General features: G+C 43.0%; 2 protein-coding genes across 2 annotated transcripts; one reads left to right on the top strand and one right to left on the bottom strand.

Annotated features, from left to right (window-relative positions):
* The first annotated feature begins 19,369 nt into the window (after positions 1 to 19,369).
* Positions 19,370 to 20,329, top strand: LOC149272897 (olfactory receptor 51E1-like). The gene has a single exon (XM_089506628.1). The coding sequence runs from the start codon at positions 19,370 to 19,372 to the stop codon at positions 20,327 to 20,329; it is 960 nt and encodes a 319-aa protein (XP_089362754.1).
* A 2,549-nt stretch (positions 20,330 to 22,878) lies between these two features.
* LOC149272896 (olfactory receptor 52K1-like) lies at positions 22,879 to 23,883 on the bottom strand. Its single transcript, XM_089506627.1, has one exon. It carries the CDS (start codon positions 23,881 to 23,883, stop codon positions 22,879 to 22,881), a length of 1,005 nt encoding a protein of 334 aa, XP_089362753.1.
* Positions 23,884 to 24,254: the final 371 nt, after the last annotated feature.

Below are 24,254 nucleotides of genomic sequence, written 5' to 3'. Positions count from 1 at the left end.
TCATCATACAACAAATTCTATCATAGAAACATTGGTTCATCACTTCATCTTCTGTTTAAATTCATAACAATAAAAATAAAGAGAGAAAGACCGGAAAAAAGTGGAAGTTTCTCCAGATGAAACATAGAAACCAGACTCTGCCTGCAGATCGGCCCCCGTCTAGTTGCCTGTTTTTCCTGCTGTAAAGACTCAAACCTTAATTAGTCTCACTGTATTACCCTCTATCACTTCTGCTGGGAGGCTGTTCCAAGTATCTACTGCCCTCTCAGTAAAGTTTATATGTTATGTAAGTAAACAAGACTTTGTCATCTCTATATATTTTATTAATATTTTATTTTATGTATACTATAATTATTATACTATTATTGCCTGTTCAGTCTGACGAGCTGTTTCCAGGGCAGCTCCTAGGCCGGGGTTGAGTTAGAATTTGTAATACCCCCAATCCTTCTCACAAGAGTTTATTATTTAATCTATAACCCCAATAAAAACATATTACGAGGATGTGTGACAGATCCATCTATCATGATATGTAGGGATTGATAGAAGGGATATTACCACACCTGGGAACTCTCCGGGAGAAGCATTGGACCCCCGGGTCAACATCCGAATCCTCCGACCCACTCCCCGGCCATTTCCCCTTTAAATGCGGGTGTTTACCGCAATCTCACCGGGACCGCCCACCGACATCAGCGAGACCGCCCACTGACATCAGCGGGACCGCCCACTGACATCAGCCGGACCGCCCACTGACATTAGCGGGAGCGTCGTCAGTAGGCCGTATCCTGCCAGGGTAGGCCCCAGGCATGGATATGACGGTGGTGCACGATACTGATGTACATTGAGGCATTGAGAATGTGTGTTTAGTATTTTGCTGGGGTACGTAGCACTGGCAGCACCTCCACCCGGCTGGGCATCCAGGCCACGACTACCACACACAGTAATAACAGTAACAGCACGAGGGTGTATAAAAGAATAAATGGCTGATAAAGTCACTCAGGTAATACAAGGGCCGACCAGAAACACCAAACCCCTCCACCCCTACCCCAACGGCTGATGGGTAGCAGTTGGTGCACAGACAGTTTGGGGCCCTTTGAGGTAATCCAGAGGTTTAAAGCAATTATTACAGAGAGGGCGGCGGAACTCTTTATTAACGTCCGTCTATCAGCGTGACGGGGAGAGGATACTCCTTACCCGCTGCGTAGGCCGAGGGGAGCGCCAGGGTCTATCAGATATTTTCTGTGTCTGCATCCTGCTCCCCAGCTCTGTCTGGCAGCACACACCACATCCACACCAGATTCACTCCGGATACATAAGGGATCCACACACAGGAGTCACACCGGATCATGGCTCAGAGGGATGCTGTCCTTCTCCCTCTGTCTCCCTCATTGATCTGGAAAATTCCAGCTCAGGGGTCTCCCCATTGACCTAATTGGTCACATGACCACCCAGCCAGTCGCTGTCGTCAGGTGCCAGAGGAAAAATCTGAGGGATAGACTGGTTTCAGTAGAGGGGGACGGGTTTTTTTTGGGATAATGTAAATGCCAGACACACCTGACTTAATTGAGCCAATAGAAACGCTCCGATAAGAGTTCAGAAGGAATTTAATTTGAGGAAAAATCATATGAAACCATTTAATGAACTATTTAAAAAATCCCTAAATACACAAAGTCATAAAATCAATAGGAACACTTTCCATGAAGACGCTTTGGGGTCTTTGGCGAGACAGAACCGGAGCTGATTGGCTGTAAGTCACGTACAAGGGAACGGGCACCATTACAATTTAAAGCGGCCGCACGGCTATTATATCATAAAGCGCATACGACGGCTGGAGATTTCCCAGGAGAAGCTGTTTAGAAGACTGTCGCCTAAAGAGAGCTAACTTCAGAAATTGGCCTGGAGTCCCAGGAAGAAAGATGCACAGATGTGCGCTCAAAGGGTTAAAGGGATACCAGGGGGGGCAGTTTATACGACTTAAGGTCCAAATTGATGAAACTTTTTATATTCGCCCCAAAATGTTCCTAAAAAGATTGTTTAACCGAAAGATGTCACCAGTATACAACCCCCCCCCCAATAATTATTGGTTAATTCTTATTCAGGAAATCACCCATATGCCTATCCCACGTAGGATTAAATGCCCTCACTGTATTAACCTCTGCCACTTCTACTAGAAGGCTGCTCCACTTACTAACTACTCTCTGAAACACATTCCATAGTTCCCCCAGGGGGGTTAAATGGATCACTGCCAGGGCGATAAATTATTTTTCAGGATTTTGTGGGTTATTTTAGGCTTTAAAAAGTTCTTGTTTGTGTTTTGCGCTGAATATATTTCCTGGCTGGGGTCGTATTCTAAAAATTCTAAAGATTATGCCGAAACCATAGAAACGGGATATTTTACTACTGGTTGTTTCAAATTTAGCAGTTTTACCCAGAATTAATTTAACGGCTGAGCAGGTGGAACGCGTTGGTTCTCCATGATCCTTGTGGACATCGAGCGGCTCCTTCTCTTTGTCTCAGTGAGTGGTCAGAACCATACCTTGGAACTTTATGGGTCGCGAGATTCCGGCACACCCCACTGCCCTCTAACCACAGCGTTTTCCCGCATGTAGAACCGCCCACTAACATTAATGGAACCACCCACGGGAACGCCTACTCGCATCCCGAACAGGTAGCTGGACCTGGATGATCCCAGGTATGGTCGGAACATACATCAAATTCCACCAGCGGGGGGGAGTGGCTGCATGAGGGGTGTGGCTAATCATGTATGTGGGCAGGGCTAGTCATGTATGTGGGTGGGGCTAAACCCCAAGCACATAAAATTTCTATTAGACGTAAGGGGAATTAGGCAGGGGACCCCCAAATAATGCTTCCGCCACCAGGAGATCTGTCTCTGATGTCCCCTGGAGTGTCTGGGACACACACAGTCATTAAAAGCTGGGTTAACCTCTACCACTTCTGCTGGGAGGCTCTTCCACTTATCTACCACCCTTTCAGTAAAGTAAAACTTTCTTCCATTCCATCTAAGCCTCTCATTCCAGGGTCGAGGGGCATGTAGGAGACACCAATCAAAAATCTACAGTGGGAATTAGGGGAAAAGTCACAGAGAGAATCCCCAACCAACATCAAAGAGTGATGTTTACGTAGAAAAGCCTTTGAGCTCGAGCTATTCCGAGCAGCACCAAGTGTCCAGGCAGTGGAGGCTCCTCTCTGAGACCGCTGAGGCTTCGCTTGAATTTATATGTGAACATTAAACAAGTGAATTAAACTTTCCCATTTGTTGGCGCTCTCTTTGTGTCTCTGCCGACGGACGGCAAATCATTTCTGTATTTATATTTCCCTTCTGCTGTGAGTGGAACGAAGCCAACTTCCCATCCCGAGTGTTGGAGCCGACAGACAGTTGGGACGTTAATAAGTAAGGACATTAAAGGGGATCCAAGAAGCTAAAATGGGGATCATTTAACTCATAAAGCACGCAAAAGGCTGGAAATGTTTTTAGCACGCGTTTTTGGGGACAATAACATTAACGCACCTTAAAACAGACTATACTGAGACAGAAAGAGAAGAGGGCCCTGCTCCAGGGAGCTTACAATCTATTGCAGCGAGACTGCATTTCCACTAAATTATAGGACAAGTGTTTTTTTAAATTATTATTATTAGTATATCTTATTAATAGGAGTAGGAGTAGGAGGAGGAAGATATTTTATTATTAGTAGGAGTAGGAGAAAGAGGAGGAGGTTTTTTCATTATTATTAATATTATTATCAGTAGTAGTAGTATTGTTTTTATATATTATTAGCAGTAGTATTATTATGTATTATTATTATATATAAGTAGTAGTATTGTTATTATTAGTATTAGTAGTAAGAGTAGTATTATATATTATTGTTAGTAGTAGTAGTTGTATTATTATTATTACCGTAAGTAGTAGTATTGTTATTAGTAGTAGTAGTAGTAAGAGTAGTATTATATATTATTGTTAGTAGTAGTAGTAGTTGTAATACTATTATTATTATATATTAGTAGCAGGAGTATTATTATTATTATTATTATTTTATATTACGGTAATAGTAGTATTGTTTTTATATATTATTAGCAGTAGTATTATTATGTATTATTATTATTATATATAAGTAGTAGTATTGTTATTATTATTAGTAGTAATAAGATTATTATTATATATTATTGTTAGTAGTAGTAGTTGTAGTACTATTATTGTTATATATTAGTAGCAGGAGGATTATTATTATTTTCTATTAGTAGTAGTATTGTTTTTATATATTATTAGCAGTATTTTTATTATTTATTATTATTATTATATATAAGTAGTAGTATTGTTATTATTATTAGTAGTAGTAGTAGTAAGAGTAGTATTATATATTATTGTAAGGCACGTACCGTACGCCGGACGGTACGTGCCGTTCGAGGTCCGGGACTTACCTCCCGTGGCAGACCGCGTCTGCTCGCGGCAGGTTCCCGGTCCCTGCCGCCGTCTCGGGCGATGTGTTCTTCACTCCCCGCGTCCACGCGGGGAGCCGGGGAACACGCCGGCGACGCCGTTCGGGTCCCCACGGAGGGGGCGGTGCTCCAGCACGCCGCCCCTAGTTTCTCTCCTCCTGCTAACGGTGTACAGGAGGGAGGGGGAGGAGTGGGGGTAGGGGCTTCCCCTGGGGGGGCGGCACCTCTTGTGCCGTCTCACAGGGAAGAGGTGGTTGGGGGCGGAACAGTGGGTGGAGATCTAGACGTGACGTCAGACGCCACGTCTGGGATCTCTATAAAACCCTCAAGCTCCCTTATGTCGGCGCTCAGATATTCTGAGACGCTCTGTGCCCTACACAGCGTCCCCAGTACTGTGCTCCTCTACCTCTTTGTATCCTGATTTGCTGCCTGGACCTGACCCTTGCCTGTGACCTGATTACGCTATTTGATTGCTGCCTGGACCTGACCCTTGCCTGTGACCTGATTCCGCTATTTGATTGCTGCCTGGACCTGACCCTTGCCTGTGACCTGACTACGCTATTTGATTGCTGCCTGGACCTGACCCTTGCCTGTGACCTGATTACGCTATTTGGCGTCCTGCCTTTACCTGATTTAGTTATCGTGCCCTATCTCTACTATTCTGGACTGTTCCTGTTACCTCCAGTAGTCCTGCATTCTGGGCTCCTTCTACCCTGCTAATACAGACACCAGCAAGTGTCTGACATAATATCTGAGCCATACATGGAGTCCGCGGGGCTAGCAGAGGCCATTACATCTATGGCCCACCAACTAACCACCCTTAATCGCACTGTGGGGGAACTCCAGGCAGAAGTGGCTGATCTCCGGTATCAGCTACAGGAACTTCGATCCGGACGCTCTGCACCATCGGCTCCGGATCTGACCAATGCTTTTGCTCAGGCAGGGACTATCTGGATGTCTTCGTTGTTATATATTTAGATGACATATTAATATACTCGGAGACCCTGAAAGAGCATAGAGAACATGTGCACAAGGTTCTCATCTGGTTGCGCGAAAACAATCTTTATGCTAAAGTGGAGAAATGTGCCTTCGAAACTGACACAGTGGAGTTCCTCGGTTTCCTCGTAACCCCCCAAGGGGTCCAAATGCATGACAAGAAGGTTCTGGCCATCACTTCCTGGTCTTGTCCTACCAACAAGAAAGAAGTCCAACGTTTTATAGGCTTCGCTAATTTCTATCGGAAATTCATCCGTGATTTCTCTAAAGAAATACAACCCCTTACACTTTTGACCAAAAAGGAGGGTAGATTCATCTGGACTTCTTCCGCTCAGGATGCCTTTGATCGTCTCAAGCGTCTCTTCACCTCAGCACCTATCCTTGCCTTTCCTGATCCCTCCAGACCCTATATCTTGGAAGTAGACGCTTCCGATTCGGCGATAGGGGCTATACTGTCTCAAAGAAGTGGCCCTCAAAACAGTGTACACCCAGTTGCCTTTTTCTCTAAGAGGTTGACTCCTCCCGAGAGGAATTACGATGTCGGCGACCGTGAGTTACTTGCCCTTAAATCTGCCCTTGAAGAATGGCGACATCATTTGGAGGGTGCCACCCATCCTGTATTGGTATACACCGATCATCGTAATTTGGAGTACCTCCGCACAGCAAAACGACTAAAACCTCGCCAGGCTCGTTGGGCCCTGTTCTTTAGCCGATTTCATCTCAACATCACCTATCGTCCAGGATCTAAGAATGGCAAAGCGGATGCCCTATCTCGTACTAACGAGGGATCGGAGAGTACACCAGACATCGACGAAACCATTTTACACAAGGGTCACTTGTTAGCATCCTTTCCGTCTATGTGGGAGAGACTTCGTTATCACAGCACCTCTGAGAGATTTACTGCCCCTCGTTTCTGTACACGCAAAGAGGGGTTGCTTTACTTCCGTGACAAGATTTTTGTGCCTCCTCCTGTACGTCAGGAGGTAATCCGTCTTCACCACTCTACTTTGGATGCAGGACATGGAGGTTCACGTAAAACAGTGGAGTTAATCCAACGTCTCTTTTGGTGGCCGGCTATGCGTAAAGAGATCATCGCCTTTGTTTCAGTTTGCCAAGTGTGTGCCACCTCCAAGACCTCACGCCAATGACCTGCCGGACTCCTTCAACCTCTACCAGTACCTGAACGACCATGGACTGATATTTCAATGGATTTTATTGTAGACTTACCTGATTCACATGGGTATACAACCATCTTGGTAGTAGTGGATCGGTTCACTAAGATGGCCCACTTCTTACCAGCCAAGGGTCTACCCAACTCCTCTGAGACAGCCACCTTATTCCTCAAAGAGATCTTCCGTCTTCATGGCTTACCCCGCTCAATCACAACTGACCGTGGAACGCAGTTCACCTCTCGCTTCTGGCGTGCCTTCTGTAAAGGACTACAGATACAGCCCAACTATTCCTCCTCCTTTCATCCGCAGAGCAACGGGCAAACTGAGCGAGTTAATCAAATACTCGAACAATATCTACGTTGCTATATAACCTATCTACAAGATGACTGGGTCCAATTATTGCCTACAGCGGAATATGCCTATAATAATCAAACCCAAAGGACTATTGGCTGTTCTCCGTTTTTCGCTAACTTCGGGTATCACCCTGCTTCCTTGCCAGCCGCCCCTACTTCCGATGCAGTGCCCGAGGCTGCAACCAGACTTCAGCATCTCATCCGGTCCTTCAATACCACACGAACCAACATCCTTAAGGCCCAAGAGACATACAAGACCTATGCCGATCGTCTCCGTTCTCCAACCCCGTGCTACCAAAAAGGAGATAAAGTATGGCTCTCCACTACACATCTTCGTCTATCCTGTCCATCGAAGAAACTCGGTCCTCGTTTTATTGGTCCCTTTTCTGTCCTTGAGATGGTTGGTTCTGCTGCAGTCCGTCTCCAGCTACCCGATAAATACCGTATCCATCCGGTTTTCCATATATCCCTTGTGAAACCTTGGAGACCCTCGTCAGATCCTCCTCCTCCGCCTCCGGTAGAGATTGCAGGGGAGAATGAATACGAGGTTCAGCACATCCTAGATTCCCGTGTAAAGAATGGCCATTTGGAATATCTAATACATTGGAAGGGCTATGGGACGACGGATCGTTCCTGGGAACCTATAAGTAATATCCATGCTCCTGCCAAACTCCGTGCTTTCCACCGTAACCACCCTGATCGCCCCAAACCTGATCGCCCCCGGAGGGGTCGTCTGGGAGGGGGGCTCTGTAAGGCACGTACCGTACGCCGGACGGTACGTGCCGTTCGAGGTCCGGGACTTACCTCCCGTGGCAGACCGCGTCTGCTCGCGGCAGGTTCCCGTCCACGCGGGGAGCCGGGGAACACGCCGGCGACGCCGTTCGGGTCCCCACGGAGGGGGCGGTGCTCCAGCACGCCGCCCCTAGTTTCTCTCCTCCTGCTAACGGTGTACAGGAGGGAGGGGGAGGAGTGGGGGTAGGGGCTTCCCCTGGGGGGGCGGCACCTCTTGTGCCGTCTCACAGGGAAGAGGTGGTTGGGGGCGGAACAGTGGGTGGAGATCTAGACGTGACGTCAGACGCCACGTCTGGGATCTCTATAAAACCCTCAAGCTCCCTTATGTCGGCGCTCAGATATTCTGAGACGCTCTGTGCCCTACACAGCGTCCCCAGTATTTGATTGCTGCCTGGACCTGACCCTTGCCTGTGACCTGATTACGCTATTTGGCGTCCTGCCTTTACCTGATTTAGTTATCGTGCCCTATCTCTACTATTCTGGACTGTTCCTGTTACCTCCAGTAGTCCTGCATTCTGGGCTCCTTCTACCCTGCTAATACAGACACCAGCAAGTGTCTGACAATTATTGTTAGTAGTAGTAGTAGTTGTATTATTATTATTATTATTTTTATTATATATAAGTAGTAGTATTGTTATTATTATTAGTAGTAATAAGATTAGTATTATATATTATTGTTAGTAGTAGTAGTTGTAGTACTATTATTGTTATATATTAGTAGCAGGAGGATTATTATTATTTTATATTAGTAGTAGTATTGTTTTTATATATTATTAGCAGTATTATTATTATTTATTATTATTATTATTATATATAAGTAGTAGTATTGTTATTATTATTAGTGGTAGTAGTAACAGTAGTATTATATATTATTGTTAGTAGTAGTAGTTGTATTATTATTATTATTATTATTATTATTATTATATATAAGTAGTAGTATTGTTATTATTATTATTAGTAGTAGTAAGAGTAGTATTATATATTATTGTTAGTAGTAGTAGTTGTAGTACTATTATTGTTATATATTAGTAGCAGGAGGATTATTATTATTTTATATTAGTAGTAGTATTGTTATTATTATTAATATTATTATTTTGGACTGCACCAGAAAAACGTCTGTGCCATCAGGGGGTTTGACCTTACCTCCATTCAGAGCGCAATGTTGGCCCCTGCGGACCCACCGGGCGCCTTCATATTTTTAATGTAAAAAAAAAAAATAATAATATATATATATATCTATATATATAAAAAAAATAAAAAATGGCTGAACAGCATGATTTAAAAATGCAAGAAATGTTCTGAAAGAGGGTCCATCGCCTTTCTCTTAACCCTTCAAGCACCCGAGGAGGACTCCATTCCTTATCATAAATACTCCTCGACGGGTAACAGAATCAGCCGAATTCTCGTGTTGCTAGGATTAACCCCAGAACAGGGAATTAATATTTAGGCCCGCGGGGTACATTCAGCTTGTTTGTTTAAAATACCCCTCTTGAGGAGATATAATTTCATCTACTGACCCGGGTGGAATTCTCCTGATCGATAAAAGAAATTAGGAGAATCTTCTCCTTCGTATAATCTTGTGAGCTGAACCAATCAGGGGCCAGGATATATAACTCAGTCATCGCTGCATGTAACGGATCTAATATCGCATAGAACCCCCTGCCGGGCTGGCCGGACGTTCCCTCTGATCCTGGAAATGTTAATTGTAAATTAGTAGTAGGGCCTGGGGAGGTTGGTCATGCCTGTCAGTGGTCAGCAGGGTCAATGAGATAGAGTCACACTAGCTTTCAAGTTCTCATCAGAAGAAGTGACCTCTGAGGTGGAACCCCAGAGCTCGCACAATATCTGTAATGTCCATTTGAAGGACTCGATTATCTGATTTCAAATGCAGAAAGTCCATGTGAAGGCACGGTCCCAAGCGAGGATGGTCCACCGAGGAAGGATGAACTGACTCTGCTATAATGCCGATGGGCTTTACTTGCCCCTCGAGCCAGAAGGTGTCAGGCCTCCCATGGTGAGGGTAGCGAACGTTCTGTCAGTGAAGGTAAAACAGAAGCTCAGGAGACCTCCCCCGGGTTAGCCCCCCCATATTAAATTTTTTTACAAAAGATCATGGCATTTGTTAGATCTTTGTTAGATCAGGTTTGATCAACTGTTTTTTTTGTTAGATCTACTCTAAAATAAGCAATATTAACAATCTTTTTCAGGGGGGGCTAACCCGTAGCCAGCCCCCCCTCAACAAAAATTTCAACAAAATGTTACTGATTATGATAGCTCTACGTTAGATCAGGTTTGATCAGACAAAATTTTTGTTAGATCTAGTCTAATTACTGAGATATTGCATATTTAATGAGGGGGGGCTGGCCCCCCCTCAACTGAAATTTGGAATTTTTTTTTATGGATCTTGGTAGATATTCGTTAGATCAGGTTAGATCAACTGTTTTTTTCGTTAGATCTACCACGCAGGAGGCGGTATTCACAATCCTATTTTGTGTGCGGGGGATGGGTACACATACGGTCTGGCCCCCCCTCAACTGAAATTTGGATTTTTTTTAATGGATCTTGGTAGATATTCGTTAGATCAGGTTAGATCAACAGTTTTTTTCATTAGATCTACCACGCAGGAGGCGGTATTCACAATCCTATTTTGTGTGCGGGTAATGGGTATACATAGGGTCTGGCCCCCCCTCAACTGAAATTTGGATTTTTTTTAATGGATCTTGGTAGATATTCGTTAGATCAGGTTAGATCAACAGGTTTTTTCATTAGATCTACCACGCAGGAGGCGGTATTCACAATCCTATTTTGTGTGCGGGTAATGGGTATACATAGGGGCTGGCCCCCCCTCAACTGAAATTTGGATTTTTTTTAGACATTGTTGTAAAAGCACTGCACATTTTTTTCTACAGTATTTACTTAGTTGTGTTTTAGACCATGCAAATAACTTTAATATTTAGTTTTATTATACTAATTAAACTGTTTATTAAAAAAAAACAGAAAACTGATCCTTTTTGTTTAGGTCTGTGTACATGCATTTTTTCAGCCCCTATGTATACCCATTACCCGCACACAAAATAGGATTGTGAATACCGCCTCCTGCGTGGTAGATCTAACGAGAAAAACTGTTGATCTAACCTGATCTAACGAATATCTACCAAGATCCATAAAAAAAATCCAAATTTCAGTTGAGGGGGGCCAGCCCCCCCTCATTAAATATGCAATATCTCAGTAATTAGACTAGATCTAACAAAAATTTTGTCTGATCAAACCTGATCTAACGCAGAGCTATCATAATCAGTAACATGACCCTTGCACTGCCCATACCCAGGAGGTTCCCCATTTCTCAAACCCGAAATAAGAGACAGACACCAGCAGGATTGGATTTAGAAAAGGCCGAGACATTTATTTAACAAATGTCTCGACATAACTTTATTTAACAACATATAAATTATTATAAAACACTTTAATAATAACTTCTGTATAAATACTATACAGTCTTCTGTACACCTGTGTACAAACAGCTGAGGGTTCCCAACCTAAACACCAAACAATGGCTTCACACTACCCCTTCCGCCGGATACCACAATCGCCCAAGCGACCGCGGGTCGGATAGGGGAGCTCCACCTTAACGCTTTGTTTAATCCTGTACAGGGAGGGCATTAACTCTAACCTCTAACCAAAACCATCAACTTGCCACTCCCATTATCATTCAAACTTCTCCAGGGAACTCCTCCGCCACAGCAAAGAAAACGGATCCTGCAAAAAGAAAGAGGGAAAGGGGGAAAGAAAAAACACACAAAGCCAACACAAAAAACACAAAGCAAAAGACAAAAAGAGGGAGGGCGGGCGGGAAACTGCTCCTGTGGTGTTCAGTAATTGCCCCTTGCACGTGTGCTTAGAGGGGCTTTATAGCCCTGTCCCCTTCCCCCTACAGTCACGTTCCTTGTGACTTCCCCCACGTTCCCTGTGCATTCTCACCTCGTGCTAACCCTTGCTGAGTTAACCCTTTCCTGCCCTAATACCATGTGCACCGTCCTGTAGTGCTGGCAGGGTCATGTTCCCCTTACGCCTATGACTCCAGGGTTTCTTTTTGTTGAAATTTTTGTTGAGGGGGGGCTGGCTACGGGTTAGCCCCCCCTGAAAAAGATTGTTAATATTGCCTATTTTAGAGCAGATCTAACGAAAAAAACAGTTGATCAAACCTGATCTAACAAAGATCTAACAAATGCCATGATCTTTTGTAAAAAAAATTTAATATGGGGGGGCTAACCCGGGGGAGGTGCTCAGGAGGCTGCCGACGTCGGTGAATGGAGAAAAAATGACGACTTTATGAGGAACCCTGGAGCTCCATCAGCAGGAGAGTTAAGTGACCTGAGCCAGCTTGGTGATGGTGGTAGTTTTGCCGCGGGCTCTACCCATACAAGACCATAAGGGATACTTTTTTGCCAAAAATTTGGGAAGTTTCCCAAGTCTCCACTCTCTGACTAGAGGGTCAGAGACTGAGATGAAATGGAAGGAAGTTTCACTTTACTGAGAGGGTGGTAGATAAGCGGAACAGTGTCCCAGCAGAAGTGGTAGAGGGTAATACAGTGAGGGTATTAAACAAGAGACGAGACCAACGACCGATTAAGGTTTTTACAGACGGGCCGACGGGGGCCGATTTGCCAGCAGTTTCTAAATCAAAAATGCTGACATAGAACATTGTATTGCAAAAATATTAACCCCGGATCGCCTGCGTGTTGTTTTCAGGTTAGTGATTTCCCGGGGCCCCGCGTGGCGCTCAGATGAGATTCCCAGTCGCCCAGCGATCCCCGCAGGGATTACTAAACACTTCCTATATATATTCCCAGTCTGACGGCTCGGCAGAGCGAATCTACAGGCAGATCACACCACGGCTTCCACGAGCAGCCACCGAGACCACGAGACACACAGATCACAGGTGAGAGGGCACCTGCATCCCTGGGAGCTGTCAGGCCTTACCCCACAGCACAGGCTTAATGGGCAGATTCTCAGTGTTTTTACCCCAGTCTTAGGGTGTTGGGGTAAATGGGCAGATTCTCAGGAACACATAGTCCAGAGCCAAATCCTCCATATTCTCCTCTGATTTAATCCCTGCTTAAATACAGGTGACTTCACTTTTCCTCCTGGCAAGTCACAATTTCCAAAACGACCGTTATTGGAATATGCGGCTCCTGCCATTAGTGAGTCCCTGCAGTAGCGTTAATATTTAGGATGTCTTGGGGGCTGAGAATTCAGGAAGCCCCCTGGTTTGGTCACAGGTGACATAAAAGAGGAGAGGCTGCTGTCCCTCGGAGAGATCTCTGTCTTCAGACAGCAGTGGGGGAGATTATTACAAATCCACTCAAAATTAGTGAGCAGACAACACCTACATTTGAATCATTTGTATAGCGCCAGCGTATTCTGTAGCGCAGTTTCAATATGGGACAATAACATTAACGCATGTTAAAACAGAATGTACTGAGATAAGAGAGAAGAGGGCCCTCCTCCGGGGAGCTTACAATCTATTACAGCAAGACTGAATTTCCACTAAGTTATAGCACAAGCATTTTTTGTAATTATTATTAGTAGTATATCTTATTAATAGTAGTAGAAGTAGGAGGAGGATATTTTATTATAAGTAGAAGTAGGAGGAGGATATTTTATTATAAGTAGGAGTTGAAGGAGGATATATTATTATTAGTAGGAGTAGGAGGAGGATATTTTATTATAAGTAAAAGTAGAAAGAGGATATTTTATTATTAGTAGGAGTAGGAGGAGGATATTTTATTATAAGTAAGAGTAGAATGATGATATATTATTATTAGTAGGAGTAGAAAGTGGATATATTATTATTAGTAGGAGTAGAAGGATGATATATTATTATAAGTAAGAGTAGAAGGAGGATATTTTATTATTAGGAGTAGGAGGAGGATATTTTATTATAAGTAAGAGTAGAAAGAGGATATTTTATTATTAGTAGGAGTAGGAGGAGGATATTTTATTATAAGTAAGAGTAGAATGATGATATATTATTATTAGTTGGAGTAGAAAGAGGATATATTATTATTAGTAGGAGTAGGAGGAGGATATTTTATTATAAGTAAGAGTAGAATGATGATATATTATTATAAGTAAGAGTAGAAGGAGGATATTTTATTATAAGTAGGAGTAGAAGGAGGATATATTATTATTAGTAGGAGTAGAAGGAGGATATTTTATTATAAGTAAGAGTAGGAGGAGGATATTTTATTATAATTAAGAGTAGAAGGATGAAATATTATTATAAGTAGGAGTTGAAGGAGGATATTTTATTATAAGTAGGAGTAGAAGGAGGATATATTATTATTAGTAGGAGTAGAAGGAGGATATTTTATTATAAGTAAGAGTAGAAGGAGGATATTTTATTATAAGAGTAGAAGGAGGATATTTTTTTATGACCGGTAGTAGGAGTAGAAGGAGAATATTTTATTATAAGTAGGAGTAGGAGGAGGATATTTTATAATAAGTAAGAGTAGAAGGAGGATATTTTTTTATTACCGGTAGTAGGAGTAGAATGATGATATATTATTATAAGTAGGAGTAGGAGGAGGATATTTTATTATACGTAGGAGTAGTAGAAGGAGGAGGAGATTTTTTACAATTATTATTAATATTAGTAGTAGTATTATTGTTTTTATATATTATTATTAGTTTTATTAGTAGTAGTAGTGGTAGTAGTATTGTTATTAGTAGTAGTAGGAGTAGTATTTTATATTATTGCTAGTAGTAGTTGTATTATTATTATTATTATATAGTAATAGGAATAGTATATTATATTATTAGTAGTAGTAGTATTGTTATTAGGAGTAGTAGGAGTAGTAGTAGTGGTAGCAGTAGGTGGAGGAGAAGGATTTTATTATTATACATTTTATACATTAATATTTGTATTATTATAATAAATTAGTAGCAAGGGGAGGAGTAGGCATATTATTATTATTATTATTATATATTAGTAGCAGGAGTATTATTATTATTATACTTTATTTATAAAGCACCAACAGATTCTGCAGCGCTGTACAAAGAAGAAAATGTTACAGATAAAGACAAGTACAATACAGCAATTGACATACAGATACAAGAGGAATGAAGGGCCCTGTTCCCGCAGGAATTTACAATCTAGGAGTATTATTAATATTATTTTATATTAGTAGTAAGAGTATTATTATTATATATTAGTAGTAGTAGGAGGGGGTGGAGGAGTAGGATTATTATTATATATTAGTAGCAGGAGGAGGAGGAGGATTATCAATATTATTATATATTAGTAGCAAGAGGAGGCGAATTATCAATATTATATATTAGTAGCAGGAGGAGGAGGATTATTAATATTATTATATATTAGTAGCAGGAGGGTTATTATTTTAATATTAGTATTATTATGTATTATTAGTAGTAGTAGTAGTAGTATTGTTATTATTATTAATATTAATATATATTAGTAGCAGGAGGAGGAGTATTATTATTATTTTATATTAGTAGTATAAGTATTACTATATATTAGTAGTAGTAGGAATAGTATTGTTATTATTATTAATATTATTATATATTATTATTATTAATAGTAGTAATATTCTATATTAGTAGTAGTAGGAGTACTATTGTTATTATTATTAATATTATTATATATTAGCAACAGGAGTATTATTATTATTATTTTATATTAGTAGTAGTATTAGTAGTATTATTATATATTAGTAGTAGTATTAGTATTATTATATATAAGTAATTGTAGGAATAGTATTGTTATTATTATTAGTATTATTTTATATTCGTAGTAGTAGTATTATTAATAGTAAAAAAATCATGTTCCCGGATCTTTTTTGTGTTTCTGTCCTCCGTAGTATTTTCCCACAGTCGCAGCTCGTCCCCCCCCCCCCCGCCGCTGTATGCGGCCCCCTCTGCTCCTGAATTATTCCGGCAGACCCGACGTTCTCGCTTTATATATTTTTGGGGATTGAATTCTTGCCGTTTTTATCATCTCATTGGTTTCAAACACAAAGGTTTTTTGTTTTTTTTATAAAACTTGGCAACATTTGTGAAAACGTTGTGCCTTATATTACATTTTATTTATGTAGCGCCTGCAGATTCCGTAGCGCAGCAGTGTGATAGATACAAACAAGGTTTATAAACTTGCACTGAAATGGAGCCGTCTCTTTCTTAGGAACGGGGAGGCAAACTCAGAAAAACGCCATATTTCTGGCAAATGGCTTCTGCCTCCGTTTGGGGTGAGCGGGTGCTTGTGGGGGTTCTTGTGGGGATGATATATTTTCCCATAGCAGTGATGCACGGAATGGCGGGGTCTCTGCAGGTTGTCTCCTTATTTTTTCCTTTACTGAGAGAGGGGTGGATAAGTGGAACAGCCTCCCAGCAGAAGTGGTAGAGGGTAATACAGTGAGGGTATTAAACATGCATGGGATAGACATACGGCTCCTGAATCTAAGATGAGACCAACGACTGATTAAGGTTTGAGTCTTTACAGCAGGAAAAACTGGTGTTTAGACGGGGGCCGATCTGCCCTCGGGTTGTGTCCCCGTTTTCCAGGTCCGTGTCAGTGGCGTGTTCTGAGGACACATTTACACGCTACCATTTCCCTTCATCTGTGGCTTGTAGGCAGTGACCTCCTCCTCTCCCGGTATCTCCCACGTAGATCAGTAATCAGCCCCCCCCCCCCGGTCTTCTGTTAATTTAATAACCCCCCGCACTGGCTCTCTGCCTCCCTGTTACACGGACACGGCTGGAGCCACGCAGGGCATTTCCACGGGATCCTGGACCCCGCCATGGCCGGAGGATGGGGACCCCGCGCCAGGTACCGATGATCTCTGGGGCGGCTGCTGTGGGTCAGGGTTTGCCCCTCAATCTCAGGGTGAAGGGCAGATTCCCAGGGTTTTTACCCCAGTGTTGGGGTAAATGGGCAGATTCCTTGGGTCACACAGTCTCCTCTGATTTAATTGCATACCAGTTAGCTTTTTCCTCCCTGCTTTATCACAGCTTGAATCCCTGCTTGAAAACAGGTGCTCCATTCAGAATATCTTTGCCTCCTGACCAGTCATACCTGGGGGCTCTCTAAATGAGCGGTCTCTGAGATATTAACCCTTTATTGCCCTTCATGAAGATTATATGTAGTGACTCACCAAATGTGTTACCCAAACGGCTCTAATACCGGTCGTCATGGGAACCTCGACTTGTTATTATTTAAAGATGCACTTAAAGGAGCCACCTGCATTCCATCAGGTTATTAGAGCCCCTGTTAGCGAGTCGCTGCCATAGAAACTAAAGGGTTAATATTTTGTAATATGTGTCCATTATTATCATCATTATATATTAACATGATCTAATCACACCACCATGAGGGGGCAGCACCGAGCGCTTACATCATCCCCAAACACCACAAGTCCAGCCGTCCATCCCCGGCCCTTCTATGACATCATACATTGTACAGCGCTGCGGAGTATGACGGCGATATATAAATAATAATAATAACACATTGTACAGCGCTGCAGAGTATGACGGCGATATATAAATAATAATAACACATTGTACAGCGCTGCGGAGTATGACGGCGATATATAAATAATAATAACACAGTGTACAGCGCTGCGGAGTATGACGGCGATATATAAATAATAATAACACAGTGTACAGCGCTGCGGAGTATGACGGCGATATATAAATAATAATAACACACATTGTACAGCGCTGCGGAGTATGACGGCGATATATAAATAATAATAATAACACATTGTACAGCGCTGCGGAGTATGATGGCGATATATAAATAATAATAATAACACACACATTGTACAGCGCTGCGGAGTATGACGGCGATATATAAATAATAATAACACACATTGTACAGCGCTGCGGAGTATGACGGCGATATATAAATAATAATAACACACATTGTACATCGCTGCGGTGTATGACGGCGATATATAAATAATAACACATTGTACAGCGCTGTGGAGTATGACGGTGATATATAAATAATAATAACACATTGTACAGCGCTGCGGAGTATGACGGCGATCTATAAATAATAATAATAACACATTGTACAGCGCTGCGGAGTATGACGGCGATATATAAATAATAATAACACATCGTACAGCGCTGCGGAGTATGACGGCGATATATAAATAATAATAACACACATTGTACAGCGCTGCGGAGTATGACGGCGATATATAAATAATAACACACATTGTACAGCGCTGCGGAGTATGACGGCGATATATAAATAATAATAATAACACATTGTACAGCGCTCCGGAGTATGACGGCGATATATAAATAATAATAATAACACATTGTACAGCGCTGCGGCGTATGATGGCGATACTTAGTTTTCAGCGTGTAGCTAGTTAGGTGACAGAGCCGATTATCTCGCGTTTCACTGTCCAGATGTCTGAAGATTTAATCACCGCCATTGAAACGTGCGCTGCACTTAGTTAAATGGCTCCATTATCAGTGGTCAGGGGCCGCCGTGGGACGCGTTAATCGGATTTCGGGATTCTGGGTGTTTGATGCAGAATGGGTTGAAATAATTAATGAATGAATCTGAGGAAACATCATGGAGGCCGACACGTTTCCGATGCTGTTGGGAAAAAGCGTAAGCCGTGTGTCTAGAAGGGTAAATAGAGCCGCGTATCCTGACCCAGCGTAGCAGGTCCGGGGGGCCGAGGGCACGGGGTCTGTAACCAGTGACATCACGGAGGTCTGTGCCGGCAGTGTTCCCAGCGCTGTACGTCCTCGAAAGCTGGTGCCCTGGGGTATGAAGATTCTCCTGAGCCGTTACTGGAGGTCTGTGTGGGGCGGTTTTACCCTCAAACATCTAAATAGGGAATAGAGAAGTAGCCTCTGCCTCGCTTTTTAGGTCCCAATCCGCTTTGTCCTCCTCCTCCTCTTTTCCTCTTGATTATTTATCTTTATTTATATCCTCTTTGTTCTACATTTTAGCCCTCCCCCCAACAATGTTGGTGAAGCACGAAGCGGGGCTCTCCCCATCTATCTATCTATCTATCTATCTATTATATCTGTCTATCTATCTATTATATCTATCTATCTGTCTATTATATCTATCTATCTGTCTATCTGTCTATTATATCTATCTATCTATTATATCTATCTATCTATCTATCTATCTATCTATCTATTATATCTGTCTATCTATCTATTATATCTATCTATCTGTCTATTATATCTATCTATCTGTCTATCTGTCTATTATATCTATCTATCTATTATATCTATCTATCTATCTATCTATTATATCTATCTATCTATCTATCTGTCTATTATATCTATCTATCTGTCTATCTATCATCTGTGTTCTCCGTAAATAACTTATTGTTGGAATTTCAGAGCTAAAGCCGCGTGAAACGTTTCCTGATTATCTTCTCCATCCCAGAGCACCGATGATCCACGAGTCCAGAACGATCTAGAACAGGGTTTCTTGTTGGTCGTCCCGTTCTCATGGATTTACCTTCTGGGTTTGACTTACCATCTCTTTTTTGCTGTTACAGAACATATGATCTTCATGACAAATTCCACAAACGCTCTGAGATCATGTCTGGATTTAACTCGTCGAACATCACCGGCTTCATCCTCAGTGGGATTCCAGGTCTAGAAGACTACAACTTCTGGATCGGTTTTCCTGTTCTCTTGATCTACATCGTGGCTGTCTTAGGGAACTGCACCCTCATGTACACCATCAAGACCGAGCCGGACTTACACGAGCCCATGTATATCTTCGTCTTCATGCTGTCCGCCATCGAGTTCTTCATAGCCAACACAACCATGCCCAAAATGCTGGGGATCTTCTGGTCCAACTCTAGAGAGATCACCTTCAACATGTGCCTGGTCCAGATGTTCTGCATCCACTTCCTGTCGGCTCTGGAGACCGGAATCCTGGTGGCCATGGCTGTAGACCGTTACGTGGCCATCTGCCACCCTTTGAGATACTCCGCCATTTTGACCAACAAAACCGTAATAAAGATCACTGCTGCGATAGTAGCCAGAGGAGCCGCGGTCGAGGTTCCCCTTCCTCTACTTATCAAGAGACTCCCCTTCTGCAAAAGCAATCTCCTGACGCACTCCTTCTGTCTTCACCAGGAGGCCATGAAGTTGGCCTGCGCCGATATCCGAGTCAACATTCTCTACGGCATGTTTTTAATCATCTTTGTGATGGGCGTAGATTCGCTCTTCATTTCCTTATCCTACATTCTGATAATCAAGGCCGTGTTTGGCTTGGAGGAAGAGGCCAGTCTGAAGGCTTTCAGCACATGCGCGGCTCATATCTGCGCCGTCCTGTCCTATTACATCCCACTCATCGGAGCGTCCATGGTGCACAGGTTCGAAAGTAAAGCTGCCCCGAACCTACACATCTTTTTTGGGAACGCGTACCTCCTGGTGCCCCCGATACTAAACCCCATCATTTACGGCATTAAAACAAAGCAGATTCGGAGGAGAATTCACCGGATTTTCAGCGAAAAGTGGAAATGCAACAAAGTGTCCTCCGACCTGTAATCCCGCCATCCACGTAGAAAAATCCGGAATTAGTCTATTTATAACAATCTAATAATGTAATTCTTTATGACTCAAGGAATGGCCAAAAACACACATTCCGAGGGAATTTTGAAAACTGTCGCCCCCCCCCAAAGCACAACCTTAAAAAGTTTATGAATAATTTAATTTACGGGTTCTACAGAATGCGCAGAATATGTGGAGTGACTTCTGATTGGATGATGAACATTCTATGGACTCACAATATATTTGTTTTGGGGGGGCAGGAAGTTTGTCTTCCCTGCGGGCGCAGAAGAGAAAAGCAACATATGGATTAGATTTTTTTGTTTGTTTTATTTTGAACAAAAAACCCCAATATTTATCGAAAAGAAAAAATCTGAGTGGGGGAGGGTAACTGCCGTGTGTTCTTTGCCATTAATTCCTCATAATATGATTAATAAAATGTTTGTTGCTGGTGACTTTAGTTGGTTTCTCACTCAGAATGAGTTATGGATGTCATGGGTCAAATCACTCATTTCTATAAAAATAATTTTAAAATTAAAATGTAAAATTCCCCTCTTTAGGTGCCAATTGTACCCCCTTCACCCCCCCTCCTGCACCCATTGGGAGAGTTTTGGTTTCAAAAGTAAAAAAAAAAATTAAAAACTACCATATAGGAGGCACTGAGCTCATTCTGGAAATCACTGGCAACCTGTGTGTGTGGGGTGGGGCTTTAAGAGGCCATCCAATGATGGACCGTAAGAATTTTATTAAAAAAACTTTAAAAAGTTAAAAAATACATCTGTTCTAATAGCGCCGGATTCAGGGATAAGGCCCAAAGGTATTTATAAGGGGTCTTATTACCATGGCAGCCAATGGAATTACCCTGTTGGCAGATAGATTCTATTGGTTGCTAAGGCAATAAGCCCACTTTTAAAGCTTTGCACCAGAGGCATTTTCTTTCTAAGTAAAGTATCACTGGAATTCAGCCATTTCTCCTTCTGTCCATCCACTTCCCGCCATCTTATTTCACATTCATGGAAGGAACCCCCTTTTACATTACGGCAGGACACTGCGCTCGCATTCTAAATGTCCGTGCAGGAAACCCTGGACAGTTGGTAAGTACAGGTTGTGTAGGAACCCAAACTCCGGGGTCTGCTAAATGCAGCTCATCGGTGTCCATGGTGGTATTTGCTGAAACGACCACCACAAACCCTTTAGTTACCTACCTCTGATGTCGTCAAACGGTTAAAAAGTGGAATGTGACATCATCCCATAGAGTCTCTGGGACCCCTTCCTGCTGGAGGTGGGGGTTTGTCAAGCTTATCGCCCATCGCTCTACTATAGCCTCTCCCAGGGCCGGCCCAAGTCAAAATGCCGCCTGGGGCGAATTTTAAAATGCCGCCCCCCCCCCTTATCTACCCTTCCTCTCCCTCCGTCCCTGCCGCCCCCCCCATTATCTACCCTTCCTCTCCCCCACCCCCCCCCTCCCCTTGTACTTACCTTTCAGCAGTCCTGCGGCGAGTCTCCCTGTTCGGTCTCGAACAGGGAGACTCGCCGCAGAGGAGAGAGAGAGGGGCACCGAGCGGCTACTGACAGCTTGGTAAGTGAAAACCACTCGGCGCCCCTTTCCCTCTGTTTCACTTTAGACAAAATAAAACAGGGCTTGGGGCGGCGCAGTGCCGCCCCTTCAAAAGTGCCGCCTGGAGCGGCTGCCCCACTCGGCTCCATTGTCGGGCCGGTCCTGGCCTCTCCTCACTTGCTGCCTCTACCACTAGCCCCGCCCTTATGTGCAATTAGCCTCGCCTCTTGCAGGAAGCCACTCCCCGAGTATATTGCGAATGGTACGGAGTGCGTACTCCACTTCCCTCAGAGGTCGCCCCATAGAGATAGAAATATTTTGGTGCCATAAAATGTATGGATGATGTCATCATAAGAAATGCATCATCCTTTCTTAATCTATTAATGATACAAAATCATAGACAATTACAAATTTCTGTGCAACTTGAAAAAAATGCTGTATTTCATTTTAACAAAAAAAAATTCAGTCCGCCAATAAATCTTGAGCGTGTATTCAGTCGGACGATATTTGTTTATTTAACAGATTCAGGAAGGATTTTAAAGCTAATTTTAGCAAATTACACTAAATGGAAATCCCGGCCTAAACGCGACGGAGGAAATGTTTTGGAAACGCTCATTAAGTGGTTTCTTTACTTGACCGGACAGGAAGTGTTCAGACTGCACAGGAAGCCCAGAGGAAGCCCCACAAATCATTTACACGGGATGACATCGTGATAAGTCCTGTCCTGGGTACGTGTCATGTTCTCGCTGCTCCCGTGGAGTCGGTTTCTGTTATTTCCCCCCCAGTATCAGCCAGTGTTACCCCAGTGTCTGTGTTACATTAAAATTTATTCTAGCCCCGCCCATTAGGACAGTCGCGTGACATAATATTTTGTTCCATGTTTGTTAAACCCGGTTTATCCTGTAATGGTGAATACATTAACGGGGTCTATCGGACGAAAGACAGTTTACATTCCAGATTAATTGGACCGGGAAGGATTTTTTTGGGAAGCTCAGTTTTGGCGAGGGGGGAAATTGCAACAAAAACATGAAAAGTTTGAAGGACCTTTGAAGGACATTGATTTGGGCCGCAGAAGCTTCCCTACCCGCGTACGAATCTGTCTTGTTTTCACGCCATAGATGATGGGGTTAATAAGAGGAGGCAGCATGAGGTAGACATTGGCCAGCAAGATATGGATATGAATAGGGACATTTTTCCCAAACCTGTGGACCACCGATGAAAGGACAACAGGAACGTAGAACACAAGGATGGCCCCAATATGGGAAGCACAAGTGCCGAGAGCCTTCATTTGGGCTTCTCTGGAGGACAACTGGAACACAGCATGGATAATTAATATGTAGGACCATATTATGAACATCAAGTCCAAGCCAACTATGAAAAGGGCCACCACTATGCCGTAAATGTTGTTGAAGGTCGTGTCGGCACAGGACAGTTTCACCACAGCCATGTGCTCACAATAGGAGTGATGGATGACATTGGCTGCACAAAATGGCAGCCTCTTGATGAGGAAAGGTAACGGGACCATTAAAGCGGCCGCTCTGACGACAGCCAACAGGCCGATACTGGTGATAAGACATTTGGTTAATATTGTGGTGTATCTCAGTGGGTAGCAGATGGCGACGTATCGGTCAAATGCCATGGCTAGAAGTATAGCTGATTCTATTATGGCAAAGGAGTGGAGGAAGACCATCTGGGTGAGACAGGCCTCATAGTAAATCTGATGGAAGTTGAACCAAAGGATTGACAACATTTTGGGAGTGGTGGAGCTGGTGAGCACCAAGTCAGTGGAGGACAGCATGCACAGAAACAAATACATGGGCCCGTGGAGGCTTCGATCGATCTTAATGATGAAGAGAAGAGCGACATTTCCAATAACTGATGTCACGTAGACCATGAAGAAGACAAATGCGATATAGAGATAAAAGGTTTCTAGACCTGGGATTCCCAGCAGGATAAAATATGGCGGCCTGGAACTGGTACTATTTGCCTGGGTCATAACGTTGGCAATTTTCCGTCTTTGAAGAAAAAAAAAAATATATTTATGATAATTAGTAAACAAAAAATTATATTGTACTATTGACACAACGATAGACTGATTTCCCGGGGCTCTCTACCACCTATCCGGCAATCCGAGAAACGTAACTTCTGTCTGGTTGCAGCTTGCTGTCCAGGGGTTCATTGGGAGGTGGTTTAATTGCACCTCCCCCAACACATTAATCTGGTTTTGGTAGCCGTATAAACTGCTTTGTGTGCCCACTATGTAGGAGGTGAGAGTAGCTTCTCACCCTATTGAGAGAGCGCCTTGACGTGGCGGGTGAGCTTAATTATGCTTTGGCCAATTCATATAACCAAAACCTCTCATTTATG

This window comes from Sceloporus occidentalis, unplaced genomic scaffold, assembly GCF_023333645.1.
Source record: "Sceloporus occidentalis isolate IW3139 unplaced genomic scaffold, rSceOcc1.0.p SCAF_403, whole genome shotgun sequence".
In the NCBI taxonomy this organism is placed as follows: domain Eukaryota; kingdom Metazoa; phylum Chordata; class Lepidosauria; order Squamata; family Phrynosomatidae; genus Sceloporus; species Sceloporus occidentalis.
This window is presented reverse-complemented; position numbering and strand designations above follow the sequence as displayed.